Here is a 14,618-nt window from a genome sequence, read left to right as displayed (position 1 = left end):
GAGGGAGTTGCAAAGAGAGCGGTCCCTACAAAAGCCAAATAGAGGTGGGGAAGGAAATATATCTTTGGTTGTGGGGTTGGATTGTAGGTGGCAGAAGTGGCGGAGAATGATACGTTGGATGTGGAAGTTGGTGAGGTGATATGTGAGGGCAAGGGGGATTCTGTCTTTTTTTTGCGGGAAGTGGGTGTGAGGGCAGAAGTGCAGGAAATGCAAGAGATGTGGTTGAGGGCATTTTGATCACCAGAGAGGGGGAAAGGTACGGTCCTTGAAATAGGAGGACATCTGGGATGTTTGGGAGTGGAACGCCCCATCTTGGGAGCAGACCTGCCGGAGATGGAGGAATTGAGAGTCGAGGATCACATTTTTGCAGGAGGGTGGGTGAGAGGAGGTGTAATCTAGGTAGCTGTGGGAGTCGGTGGGCTTGAAATAGACGTCAGTTTCAAGGCAGTCACCAGAGATGGAGACGGAGAGGTCCAGGAAGGAGAAGGAGGTATCAGAGATGGCATCTGAAGAAGAGTTCCGACACAGCATCAAATTTCCTGCACCTCTGAAGCTGCCTGGCCTGCTGAGTTCCTCCAGCTCCATACTGTGTTGTCTCTACAGATATGTGGGAGTGTATTTGAGGCCTTGCAAGCTACCTATGGATCAAAAACTGGAAGGTTTTTTTGTTCACTCAGATGGTCTGAGTGCCAGTAGCAGGTCAATATTTGTCTGGCCCTGGTTGTCCTTAGAAGGTGGTAGTGAGCTGCCTTCTTGAACCGCTGCAGTCTATGTGCTTTAGATAGAATCACAATGCCATTAGGGAGGGAGTTCAGACATGGTTATGATGGACCAAATGAACTCCTCCTGTGAAGTTTCTATATTTTTATGAATATTAGGTCAGTAACGGACTGAAGGATAGAAGAATGCAGATGGGTTTTAGGGTTTAGAGCATTTTTGGTAATGACAGCATTTAAATAAACTGGATCAAGGAATAAGATTCAGCTGCAAATCATCCTTTGTAAATATAGTGTGGAGCTAGGAATTCTTTGATCAGGTCAGTGAAGGACTTGACCGGACACCATTCATGGTACAGCTAAAATCTACTTTATTCAATTACATCTACTCAAGCAATAACAGTTCACAATGCTGATTTCACATAATAGCATGGAAAAACAACTGTAGTTCAGATTGAAGTATCATAGTAATGACTGAAGGCAAACAAACATACCATAAGCACCAACAACTCAATGTTTACTGTTTATGTATTGGGGAGCTGGACTTTAGTTTATACACCAAGCTAACAGGATAGCATTGCAGAGGGCATCCAGCTTTGAGATCATTTGATGATTTTGATAAAAACAAATGGGAAAATATTATAAAAAGTGGAAGATTGGCAGTAAGTAACGAGCTCATTTATTTAGCTAGTGCAGGTCCATTGGGCTGAATGGCCTCCTTCTGTGCTGTAACACATCTGTGATTGAGTTTTCAGCTTTAAAGTCATTGTATCAACAATAATAAAGACGTTCAAACTGTAACTAAGTAACAATGTAAGTAGTTAGTCTCTCATATTGATTCAAGAATCTGGAGTCTAACTTCTGAATCTTAAATATTCTTCTTCCTTCGTATTTCCCTGAATTCCAGGTTACACTTTACAGTAATATATTAAGATGTCTTAAATTTCAACTCACCGTTGTCTCAGTTATACTGTTATATTGTCTTATTTTGTTGTATTACAAACCAGCTATAGACTGAACTAACTCAGAATGCTTAACCTTATCAAAACTACTATTTTATTTCAAGCAATCTAACCAATTGATGATTAATGTGGCGCTTATAAATTTTGAGCCAAAATTGCTGGCATCTGATCAAGGAATCAGCCTTTTTCATATTAACTTTTTATTCATATTTTTAATGTGGCCTCAGAGTCTGCAACATATAATATTAACAATATTTTAAAATATATTTTAACATCTCATGTGGGTTTTTCTCAGTAGAGATTCATAAGCAACTGTCATTTCCCTACACTTTACATTGATGAATTCAGAGTTACTCAGTACATAACTGAGAAGAAACTGACTAGGAAGCTGATTATGTGGCTGATGCGGTGCTCTATTCTTAAGAAAGAGAATCAGGAATTGGAAAAGGCAGTGAGATCAAACCTTTTTTACACATGTTGAACTGACCAACCCACAATCTCACCATTTTCCTCACCCTTTCTCTCATTTACTCAGTCCATGCCTCTCAGTGCCTTCATCATGTCCCTCAGTCTCTCTCAACCTATCCCTCAACACTCCCTCTCTACACCTTTCAATCCATTCTCACTATATCCCTGATTTCTGTTAGAAATAAATGTGACTGTTTCTTGACCTAATTTCTAATGTCTTCTCATGTTCTTTCCCCAGTAACATTTCAGAATTTAATTATCCTTTGATAAAACAGGGGTAAAAACATTTCTTCTATGCTGTAGCATTGTGGTATTTGAAATTTTACAGTAATGAATTTCTTGGCTTTTCCACATGTACTCTGTAATTTGATTGATTTTAAGGTGTTTGTGTTGCCTTTTTCTGACCAACCCGTGTCATTGAAAAGGATCCTACAGAGATTCGATACTGGTGTTATATGTTTTGTTCAGCTGTTTCTTTATTTCATCCCACCCAATGTCCCAGTTTCTTTCAAGTTCTGCAGCTTTTGCATTATGTCTCTTAGCAAATTGTTCATTGAAAGTGTAAAACACTTTTTTCCAATAGGATGTTGCCTCTGCACCAAGATCATTTTGAATAATCCAGGATTTATAGTATTCATTGACTGTTCTGTAATCTTTATAGGATACATAAACACCATTTGTGTCATTATTGCAGAATGATGTATTGCTTCCTACTGAAGCTGTACAAACATCCACTACAAGACACTGGCTGTCTCTCCATTGATACCCAGATAATCCTTTAGGTCTGTGCTGTTTACTGAAATGCTCCCGGTGCTCAGGGGTCTCTGAATCACAGAAAACGCTACAGAAGGGGCATCTCTTTATGCAACTGAATAACCCTTTAAAGAGTTCCTCATTCGGTTTTATAGGTAATTCTTTAATCTTTGCTTCAACATTCCAGTCTTTCAGCTCACTGAGGAGAAGGGTTTCTACCTCTGGAATAAACTGTAGAACTGCTTCTGCAAATTTCTTGGCATTGCTGTCAATCTGGAAAGAAACCAGTTTTAACTCATCCTTGGACATCACAATTCTCGTTTTGAACTTTTCAACAAACAAATCGAGGAAGCTCTGAATATTTCCATTAATATTCTGGTGCGATGCATCTCTGACAACGTTCATGGCTTGCTGAATGATTTCTGTGATAATTTCCTTAGCCAGATGTATCAATTTATTATCTTCTTTAAATTGCATTTTGCAATGTGCAATAACCTGCTCGTGAAGCCAATTGGATGCAAAATTCTCAAGGTTAGTAATATACTGGTAATATTCTTCGAAGCTGCCCTTTTGTTTTAAATAGATCAGAAGTGCCACAGTGAAGTTATTGCGGAGTGTGTACTTTCCCTCAGGATCATTTTTTTTCATGTCGTCCACTATTTTCAGGCCGAGGCTCTTGAGCATGGCGTCTCTGACAGCTGGCATAAAGCAGTGGCTTGCAAATCGTTCTGCTTGTCGCTGATTCTGATCCTGCTGCGTGTAAATCTCCATGAAAAGTTGAAAGTAATGATGTTTTCTGCTTTCCAGTCTCCTCCGGGGATCATGTTTGTAGATAAACTTCCTTTGCATTTCCATGAATTTTGGTGCAGCATAGCCACACATGTGAAGTTTAAATTCTGCCCTGAAAATCTCACTCATTCTGAACTTTGAATCTGAAGTTTTGTTGTTGATTTTTTTGTCTATGTTGTCCAAAAGTTCAATACAATATTTGTTATCATAATCAATGTCCATTTTTGCAATGTTATTGATCTGCTCTCGACATTCAATCTCAAGTACATTACACATTTGTGTTGCTTGTTCCAATTGTGATTGATCAGCTGTAAAGAAGTTTTTAACCCACCTCCCCACTGACACATTAATGTGTTTCTCCATAATCTTAAAGTTTTGGTTCCCGTGATCTGATAGGCATTTCTGTTTCATACTTTCATTAATTACTCTCCCTTGTGTTTCCATGTCCCCTCTCAGAAGATTTTCAATCTCTGCTTCAATGTCTCTTTCACTGCAGGGCTGATAGTTCAGTTCAAAGAGTGTTTTACACCACATTGTTTCAAAGGCAGATGTCAGTTCTTCGTCATTTAACATCTGCTGAACTGCTTTACAATTTTGTAAAAGCTTCTTGACTTCTTCTTCAACCTTGTTATGGAATTCCTTCCAGATAGTATCCACTTTTGATAATCCCACTTGTCTGTTGATAGCATCTTTACATTTCTGTATTAAATTGTCCTGAATTTGCCGACATAACATAGAAATGCTCTGTTTGAATTGCTCCCTGTACTTCTCCATCAGCTGCACATTATCAGCACCACTTTCAAAATGGCTGTTTAGATTATCGAGAGTATCATACATTCTCTTATCAATTTTTTTCCTGATGTCCCGTTCCAAATTTGGGAGCAATTGGGTTGGATCCCCATCATCATTCTTTATTATGTTTTCAGCTTCACTTGTATAGGAATGTGCAAATACGCAGAGTTCCCATTCCCACCCTTTGTACTTCTTGGAGAGCTCGCTGTAAGCTTCAGCAACCAGACTATTCTGAAAACTGAAAATGAAGTTCTCATTTTTCACCTGCTCCCAAAGCCCAGGCATCCACTTGATAAAGTCTGGAATTGTTAAAGCTCTTTCAGATTTGCCATGTTTTGCTAAACATTGAATGATGTGCCTCTTCAGCTCAAAGACATGTTCACTGTAACCAGTATTGACTGCAGCCATTGGGGGGGTGCCATGCCACAGACTAGGGATGTACCAGTTACTCTGATCAGCATCATAGTCCATCACGTCTGAGAATTTTATTTGGTCTACCTTCTCCAGTTTGGCCGCAGCTTCTACCATTTGATCCAGTTGTTCCAGTAGTTTGTGACGACTCCTCAGGTTCTGATCATATGCGCACACATCCCCAACATTCTGGTGGATAAATTGACAGCTTGGCCGTTTTCCAGTTAGCTTCATACGGATTAAGGAATGCACAACAATCTGCAAAACATCTTTCATCTCTGTGGGGTTTTCCATCCCTATATTTACTAAAGTTAAATTGCTTAATCCAATGACAAATGTTGCTAGCTCATTATCGTGCTCATAACTGTCTGTAAAGGTTGAGAGTTCTGGAGCTTTCAGGCCCTCAGTGTCAATGACCAGAATGAAATCGCAGCCCAAATCATTTTTCAGCTGCCCAGTGACCTTGAGAAACTGCATGTAGGCTCCTCGTGTACATCTGCCACTACTCACAGCAAACTGCAAACCAAACATCATATTTAGTAGTGTAGACTTCCCTGTACTCTGGACACCAATCACCGTCACCACAAATATACAGGAAGCACAGCCCACCTTCTCAGCCACTTCCTTCAGTACAGCGGTGACCCACTGAACTGGTATGTTGGAAACATCTCCATCAACGAGCTCCAGTGGGAACCCTTCCAGCAGGAGTTCAGCTGCAACTGATGGTAACTGCAATGCATTCCTGTTCATTTTTCTCTCTGATCTAATATTACTTGCAGTCACTGAAATCTCATAAACCTGGCCCAGTTCCCTCATGAAATGCTCAAGTCCAAGAGAACTATCAGACATCTGCTGATCCAGATCCTTCAGCTCATTTGTCCTCTTCGAGTCTTTCAACAATGTTTTATAAAGGCTGTGTAATTTTGACATAACTTCTCTTGATTTACTGTCCAAATTGAACTTCAGCCATTGTAGGAAAAGAGCTCTCACTTCTGCACAAGTTGCTGTCAATACTTCAATGAATTGCAGCATTTCTTTTGACAAGTTCTGCTTGATCAGATCTTCTTTGATTTTTTTCTGCTTTTGGTCCAGTTCGTACTTGTATACGTCTGTGGTTTTGTTCTTACGGAGTTTCATGCGAGACTTCTCTTTCTCAGCTTTAGACCAATCTTGCCAGGGCTTAAGGTGGAAGGGTAACACGTTCCGTTTGTATCCAATGATGGTGTCAGTGTTAAGTCCTTCCAATATTTTGGAGGCTAATTGTTTAGCTTGTTGTATTTTAGGATGATGTTCATCAATTTGAATCCCACTTTCTCCTGCAATTTCAGCCATTTGCTCTAGGTTTAGAAAGGTCTTGTCTTCATTAGGAGTTTGAATCATTTGTTTCATTCTCGAACAAAGATTTTCCACAAGCTTTGCATCATTTAGATTTTTCCGAACAATGCATTGTTGAGGTTTTAACTGTAGATCTTTGAACAGTTCCTTTATCTGCTCCTGGGTTATCTTTTGCTGATTGCTGTGTGAGTTTATTATGAGAAAGAATTTTGCTGGTGACTGTGCAAGAGAAGTAAGGAATTTTTTTTCCTTTTCCCCAATCAGATCAATGAATACAAAGACAGCAGCAGAAACTTTAGCAAGAAATCGAGTGTTTCTCTGATAAATTTCAGCATCACCTCGGAGGTTAATGAATGCTGCAGCCTCATGGAATATGTCCAAATTCTTTTTGCCAGATGGCAGGTACCAGCTGATCTCAGCTAGTCCATCAGATATGCTACGTGGAACATGCCCACCATCCATCTCAGAGTGCAGGAAGATATTCTGCTGCTGCTGTGTCTGGCTCAAAGTGAGATTGAGAATTTTAGATTTGGAGATACTGCACCTTCCAACCCTGATGAAGGAGATGGTTGGCATAGCTGCAGTTACAATTGGCTCCTGCACAAAGCTGTTACTCTGTATACAGGTTTGTGGACACCATTTTTTAACAATTGACCGCATGGCCCACAGGAGCAGGGTGCCACCAGGTTCATCAGTGCAATCCCTCTTTTCTGTTGAAAACCTATCCCTATGTGGTTGCAGAAAAGGTAATGCAAACTGGCATAGAGACATCTTCAGCATCAGCTCTTGCTGCAGAAAGTAATCTGCACAAAGGAAGATAGCCGTAATGATATCTTGAGGATTAATCTCAGAAATCTCAGTTTCACTTACTGAAAAGAAATCACTGAAAACTTCAACATCAGTCTCACTTTCTGATTGTTGAGTGCGTGGCAGTTCGAGGTTCCTTGCAATAGAATTGGCAGAAAGGATCTTTTGGAGGAAATGCCAAGGGACACCTTTTAGCTCAGTCAGCGTACTGTCCCTCAGTTTATCATGGCTGATCTGCCGAATGAAATTTAGGGACAGCTTGTGAGGATAATAATTTTGCAATCCTAAATCATTCACAATTTGAGGTGGCCTCTCATTGTGAGGTATACTTGATTGCTCAGTCCACTCACAGGAAGAATCTGAGAGCTTGACGTTCTTTTCTCCGACATCACTAAATGTGAATCTTTCCAATGTTTCACTATGTTCTAATGCTGCGTTTTTTTCCTCTCCATCTTTGTTCACTGATAAATGCAGTAATGTTTCTTTTAGAAGTTCTGTGTCAGATAAAAAGGTTCCACTTGGAGTCATCACTGCCTTACGGACTTCTTGTGATATTTCTTGGCCCATTTCTGCAAACATTATTTCTAGTACTGTTCTGGGATCTTTATATTCTGACTCAGGGACTCTGGCAGTCAGTGCTTTGTGGAGCAGGTAGGCTTGGCATTGTGCCTTCTGCATTGTCTCCATCTCACACCTGAAGGTTTCAATTTGATCTAACTGAGAGATCAGGTATTCACAGTCATTCTCTGTTAGAGGCTGAATCAGTATTCCACTAGGTTGATAGGATATTGGGTGCAGAAGAGCAGTCAAGAGCAAAGATGTGTCTTGATCTTTACTTTGTTGCAGCTTAGACAATGATTTTCCTAGCTCATTGCAGACTTTTCTTTGAAATTCATTCCCAACATCTGGCACCTGTAATGTTTTCTCCAGTTTCTTGATGTATTCCTTTACTTCTTCAAAACTGGAGAAAGTTAATTCTTTCTCATCACTGGAAATGTCAGTCAGTTGTTGCAAGACTAATGAAATATTTGGAAAATCCAGGCTGTTTATTATTTCTTGAGGCTGCAGCAGAGTTGACAGTTGAACCTTCAGGTACATTTTGTCTACACCCCCAATTCTGTTCTCTGCAATGCATTTTAATACTTTAGTAAAGAATTCCTGAATGGAACTGTCACAAATAAATTCATGGTACCACAGTTTGACTGTGTCTATCAAGAACTGCTTTCCCAAAGAGGTTTTAATGTCTGCGCACTGGGAAATGTTCCTGACACAGTTAGCAACAAAATCTGATTCTGAGATGGAGTTCCATTTGCTTACTTCCTGCACTAGATCTTGAATTCTAGTATTGACCTCCATCACTTCAGCAATTTTTGTACCTTCAGCCTTTAATCCAGTTTTCCTCTCCCAGCATCTCTGCAAGCTTTCAGTTAATAACTGATAATTGTCAAAGTCTCCTCTGTGATTCTGCAGAATTACTTTCCAGACAGGAACCAAGTTGTGAACAGAGCCACGATCAATGACTCGCCAAGTACTATCTTGGTCCTGTAACCCTTTCTTCCAGTTTACAAGGGATGGTGCTTCAACAGGACCACCAATCTTGGTGATAGAGACACTTATTTTGTCCAACAGAGTCTTTTTGCAGGTAGAGTTAATGTTAGATTTAAAGTGAGATGCAGAGGTTGAAACACTGGCACTGACAGAGCCCAAGTTAATTTGTAAATCTGTGTTGATCAATGTTTTCATGACTTCTTCAGCATCTTCTTTCTCTTTGCTTTTCAATTTATCACTTTCTGCTTCTATCAAGTAAATTCCCCCAAAGTGAATATTGCTGCTGTTTAAATGTGATCCGAATTGTTCCAGGAACTGCTCACATGAACTATATTTCACATGTTCTGACTCCTGATAGAGCAGATTTTTTTCAACACCTTTCAGGGAGTTGATAGCAGTTTTTGACAGTGTCAGATCCTCGCATTTCAACTCAGCACTGGCCATAGGCACAATGACCATCTTACAAAAAGAGACATATGTGCTTTTTGTGCTGTTAGAACAGCTGCTAGAAGTACTATGCTCTCCCTTAATGTTAAGTTCAAAGCTGCAGAATTTAGTTTCAATTTTCTTTCTGATACCAAGACCCAACTGTTCTACACACTTTTTAGAATTTACTGCATGAGTGTGAGACATAAAACTCTCAGTGTGTTCAGTAGGGGACATGGATGGACCCAATAGACAGCATGTCTTTGGGACTTCTAGCAGTCTTTCCCGTACCTTTAACAGATCATTCACATCTCTGCTGACAAAAATTCCTTTGAGTGCCAGTCCACCAGATGCCTTTTCCAACAGCTGAGTTTCAGACCAGTTGCCAGCTTGTGACGTGTCTGCCATTTCCTTTAGAAAGAAAAAAAGTATGATCACACAAAGTTAGATTTCCAGAGGATCAGGATCCTATTGTATGCTTTATCACTGACCTGACTTCCTGTCCTGTAATTTACTGTGAAATTGACCTGCTGCTAGGCATTGCTTGCATGTCTGCCCTTTGTAGGTTGATCCTGTCCTCACCACAAGTTCAGTATGATCAGTCTTCAATCTAAACTAGTTTGGCAGGAGGGTGGGATCCTAAACAGCAGGGAGGCAAGTGTGAGGCTGGAACAAGATGCAGTAATCAGAAATAGCAAGTTGAAGAGACAGGTCAGGCTGGAACAGGACAGGGAACGAGGAAAACCTGTTGGATTACCTTGCATCCATTTCAATGCAAGAGGGCTGACAGGTAAGGCCGATGAACTCAGGGCATGGATAGGTATGTGGGACTCAGATATTATAGTCATTACAGAAACATGGCTAAGGGAGGGACAGGGCTGGCAGTTTAATGTACCAGGGTATAGGTGCTTTAGGCAGGACAGAGGTGGAGTTGCATTTTTGATTAAGGGGAGTATCACAGCAGTAGTCAGAGATGAAATAACTGAGGGATCATCCAGTGAGGCTTTGTGGGTGGAGCTAAGGAATACAAAGGGGGTGGTGACATTATTGGGGTTGTACTGTAGGCCCACAAGTAGTCAACGGGAATTAGAGGAACAAATATGCAGGAAGATTGCAGAGACTTGCAGGAGAAATAGGGTTGTCAAAGTGGAGGTTTTAATTTACCTAACAGACTGGGATTGCCATAGGGTTAAGGGCTTAGATGGGGTGGAATTTGTTAAATGTGTTCAGGAAAGTTTCCTTAAGCAGCATATAGAGGGTCTTACTCGGAAAGGGACAAAACTTGACCTACTCTTGGGACATAGGGCAGGACAGGTGACTGAGGTGACAGTGGGGGAGCACCTTGGGACCAGTGACCATAGTTCCATTAATTTTAAAATAGTTATGGAGAAGGACAAAACTGGTCCACATCTTCAGGTTCTAAATTGGGGCAAGGCGAATTTTGATGGAATTAGACAGGAGTTTGTAGGGGTTGAAAAGAGTAGATTGTTTGCAGGCAAAGGGACCTCTGGCAAGTGGGAGGCCTTTAAAAGTGTGATAGGTAGAGTTCAAGATCATTATGTTCCTGACAGAGTGAAGGGCAAAGTTGGCAAGAGTAAAGAATCCTGGATGACGAGATATTGAGGCTTTGACCAGAAAAAAGAAGGAGGCATGGCTCAGGAGCAGGCAGCTGGGATCAAGGGAATCCCTGGAGGTAGATAGGGGATACAGGAGTTTACTGAAGAAGGAAATCAGGAGGGCGAAAAGGGAGCATGAGATAGCTTTGGCTGAGAAGATTAGGGTGAATCCAAAGAAATTCTTTATGTTAAAGGAAAAAGAATAACTAGAGAGAGAATAGGACCCCTCAAGGACCAAAGTGGACATGTACTGTGGAACTGCAAGGAGATGGGTGAAGTCCTCAATGAATATTTCTCCTCTGCATTTACTGTGGAGAAAGACAAGACGACTTGGGGGAAGATAGTGGCGATATCTTGGGGACAGTCCATATCACATTACAGGAGGTGTTGGAAGTATTAGATTGTATGAAGGTCGACAAATCTCCTGGTCCTGATCAGATATATCCAAGAACACTACAAGAGGCTAGGGAAGAAATTGCAGGGGCCCTGGTTTGATGGAATGACATCGTCGTTAAGCACAGGTGAAATCCTGGAAGACTGGAGGGTAGCGAATGTTATGCCCTTATTCAAGAAGGGCTGCAAAGAAAACACTGGGAATAAGTAACAATAATAATAATAAGCCTAACATCTGTGGTATGCAAGTTATTTGAGAAGATTCGGAGGGATAAGATATACATGCATTTGGAAAGACAGAGTTTGATTCGGAGTAGTCAGCGTGGCTTTGTGTGTGGCAGATCGTGTCTCACCAATTTGTTCAAGTTCTTTGATCAAGTGACCAGGAAGGTTGATAAGGGCAGGACAGTAGACGTAGTCTATATGGATTTCAGTAAGGCCTTTGATAAGGTTCCATATGGTGGGCTGCTCTGGAAGGTAAGATCACAAGGAATCCAGGGAGAGCTGGCCAAATGGATTCACAATTAGCTTGATGATAGGAAGCAGAGGGTAATACTGGAAGGATGGTTGTCTGACTGGAGGCCTGTGACTAGTGGATTGCCTCAGGGGTCAGTGTTAGGCCCATTGCTGTTTGTTATCTATATCAATGATTTAGATGAGAATGTACAAGGCATGATTGGTAAGTTTGCGGATGACACTAAAGTAGGTGGTATCGTGGACAGTGAGGAAGATTATCAGAAATTGCAGCAGGATCTTGATCAGCTGGGGAAGTGGGCCGAGAAATGGCAAATGGAGTTTAATATTGATAAGGGTGAGGTGTTGCATTTTGGAAAGTCAAATCAGGTAGGAGTTTCTTGGTGAATGATAGGGCCTTAAGGAGTGTAGTGGAAGAGAGGGACCTTGGAATTCAGGTGCATGGTTCTCTGAATGTGGAGTCACAGGTAGACAGGGCAGTGAAGGCTTTTGGCACACTGGCCTTCATCAGTCAGGGCACTGAGTATAGAAGTTGGGAAGTTATGGTGCAGTTGTACATGACGTTGGTGAGGCCGCACTGGAGTATTGTGTTCAGTTTTGGTCACCCTGCTATAGGATGGATGTTACTAAACTGGATAGGGTGCAGAAGAAATTTACAAGGATGTTGCTGCCAAGATTCAAGGGAGAGGTTGGACAAGCTAGGAGTTTTTTTTCCTTTAAAGCAGTGGAGACTGAGGGGTGTGGGAAGCAGAGAAAAATCTTAAAGAAGTGTATAAGATCATAAGGCATGGATAAGATCATGAATGCACTCAGCCTTTTTCCCCAGGGTTAGGGAATTGAGGACTAGAGGGCATCAGTTTAAGGTAAGAGGGGAAGAATAAATGGGAATCTGAGGAGCAACTTTTTGTACATAGAGGGTGGTACGCATATGGAATAAGCTGCCAGCAGAAGTGGTTGAGGCAGGTACATTAACAACATTTAAAAGGCATTTGGACAAATACATGGACAGGAAAGGTTAAGGATATGGGCCAAGTGCAGGTAAATGGGGTTAACGTGGATGGACAATTTGGTTGTCACGGACCAGTTTGGGCCAAAGGGCCTGTCTCCATGCTGTAGGAGTCTATGTGCATGGGATTAGCTGTGGACATTTGAAAATGGAGCAATCAAATATAACAGGCTGGCTTGAATTCTGGCATTGAGCAGATCAGAAATAAGTTATTAATTCTTTAAGTCTTAGCGAAAATTTGTAGCTCAGGTTATGGATGCGGTTCTTTGTTAGCTCACCAAATCAGTTGTTCTGTGGCGTGCAGATGTTTCGTTAACATTCTTGGCAACATCAGTACGACCTTGAATTGAAGCTTTGGTGTTCTGATCCATTCCGGATTTATGTGATCCTCTGGTATGGTGGGTCTTGTCACATCTGGTTATGTTGTTTTAAGCAGCAGTCTGTATACGGGGTCTATTTGTCTGTGTTTGTTTATGGGGTACTGTTGAGAACCAGGGTTCCACGAAATTCCCTTGCACGTCTGGTGTTCACTTGTCCCAGGATAGTCACTTTGTCCCAGTCAAACTGATGGCCCTCATTGTCTGTGTATCAATCACCTAAACCTCTCTACCCCTCTCACTCACTCCAACTTCTGCCCCATTGAACATGCAGCCCTCTGCTCCAACCCCAACCTCACCAAACCCACAGATAGCCAAGGCCAGGCACCAACTCTGACACCTCCTCCTACCAACCCCTCGACCATGACCACCAAAACAGCATCTCCCAGACCATTCACAACCTCAGGTGACCTCCCACCCACAGCGTCCGACCTCATCGTGCCCCAACCCCACACTGCCCGTTTCTATGTCCTTCCCAAAAAACCACAAACCTAGCTGCCCCGGCCGACCCATTGTCTCTGCATGCTCCCAGCGACTCACAGCTACCTGGACTACGCCTCCTCTCACCCACCTTCCTGCAAAAACAAAAATGCAATCCCCTACTCCCAATTCCTCCACCTCTGCCGCATCTGCTCCCGAGATGAGGTGTTCCACTCCCAAACATCCCAGATGTCCTCTTATTCCAAGGACTGTAACTTCCCCCCTCCGGTAATTGAAAATGCCCTCAAACACATCTCTTGCATCTCTCATACCTCTGCCCTCACATCACCTCCCCCCAACAAAAAAAAAAATTAGAGACAGAAATCACCCTTGTCCTCACGTCACCCCACTAACCTCCGCATCAAATGCATCATTCTCCACCACCTACAATCTGACCCCTCAACCAAGGATATATTTCTCTCCCCACCCCTATCTGCCTTTCGCAAGGACCTCTTTCTCTACGAATCCCTCGTCCGCTCCACATTCCTCACTAACCCTACGACCCCCGGCACCTTTCCCTGCAACCGCAGGAAGTGCTACACCTGCCCTACCCCACCCACTGACCTCCCCTCACCTCCATTCAAGACAAAAAAACAAAACAAACTGTCGACATCAGACATGGGTTCACCTGCACATCTGTCAAACTTGGTCTGCTGTGTCTGCCACACCTGACGTGGCCTCCTCTGCGGTGGGACTAAATGGAGACTCGGAGACCATTTTGTAGAACATCTGCGCTCTGTACATGACAAACACCACCAACTTCCCGTCGCGAAATATTTTAACTCCCCCTCCCACTCCCTGAGCAACATGTCCATCCTGGGCCGCCTCCAGTGTCACAATGACGCCACCCGCAAACTGGAGGAGCAGCACCTCATTCTGTCTCAGGAGCCTACAGCCCGATGGCCTAAATGTGGATTTTACCAGTTTTAAAATCTCCCCACACCCGGCCTCATCCCATGACCAATCCTCCCTCTCATCCCTGCCTCCTTGACCTGACAACCTGTCCATCTTCTCTCAAACCTATCCGCCCCTCCCACCTCACTGACCAATCCCCACCACTCCCTACCTGCACTCACCTATCACCATCCCACCTATCTTCCCCAGCCTCAGCTCTCCTGCTCCTCTGAAGCTGCCTGGCCTGTTGTGTTCCTCCAGCCCCACTGTGTTATCTCTGAATATTGGCAGTGTCTTTTTACTGCCAGCTGGTGCTAGTGTATCCTGGTCATCAGTTTCCTCCCTGTTTGTCCAATGTAATCTTTATTGCA

The 14,618-nt window shown here is 42.5% G+C and overlaps 1 protein-coding gene across 1 annotated transcript; it reads right to left on the bottom strand.

The window, feature by feature from the left end:
* Nucleotides 1-1,063: 1,063 nt before the first annotated feature.
* LOC109924957 (interferon-induced very large GTPase 1-like) lies at nt 1,064-13,132 on the bottom strand. Its single transcript, XM_020524929.2, has 2 exons — nt 12,775-13,132; nt 1,064-9,418 (listed from the first exon to the last, which is right to left on the bottom strand). Exons 1-2 carry the CDS (start codon nt 12,865-12,867, stop codon nt 2,576-2,578), a joined length of 6,936 nt encoding a protein of 2,311 aa, XP_020380518.2. The 5' UTR covers nt 12,868-13,132; the 3' UTR covers nt 1,064-2,575.
* Between the last annotated feature and the right edge of the window lie 1,486 nt (nt 13,133-14,618).

Source organism: Rhincodon typus, chromosome 1 (genome assembly GCF_021869965.1).
Source record: "Rhincodon typus isolate 14 chromosome 1, sRhiTyp1.1, whole genome shotgun sequence".
Classification (NCBI taxonomy): domain Eukaryota; kingdom Metazoa; phylum Chordata; class Chondrichthyes; order Orectolobiformes; family Rhincodontidae; genus Rhincodon; species Rhincodon typus.
Note: the sequence above shows the minus strand (reverse complement) of the source record. Positions and strands in the feature narration are given on the sequence as shown.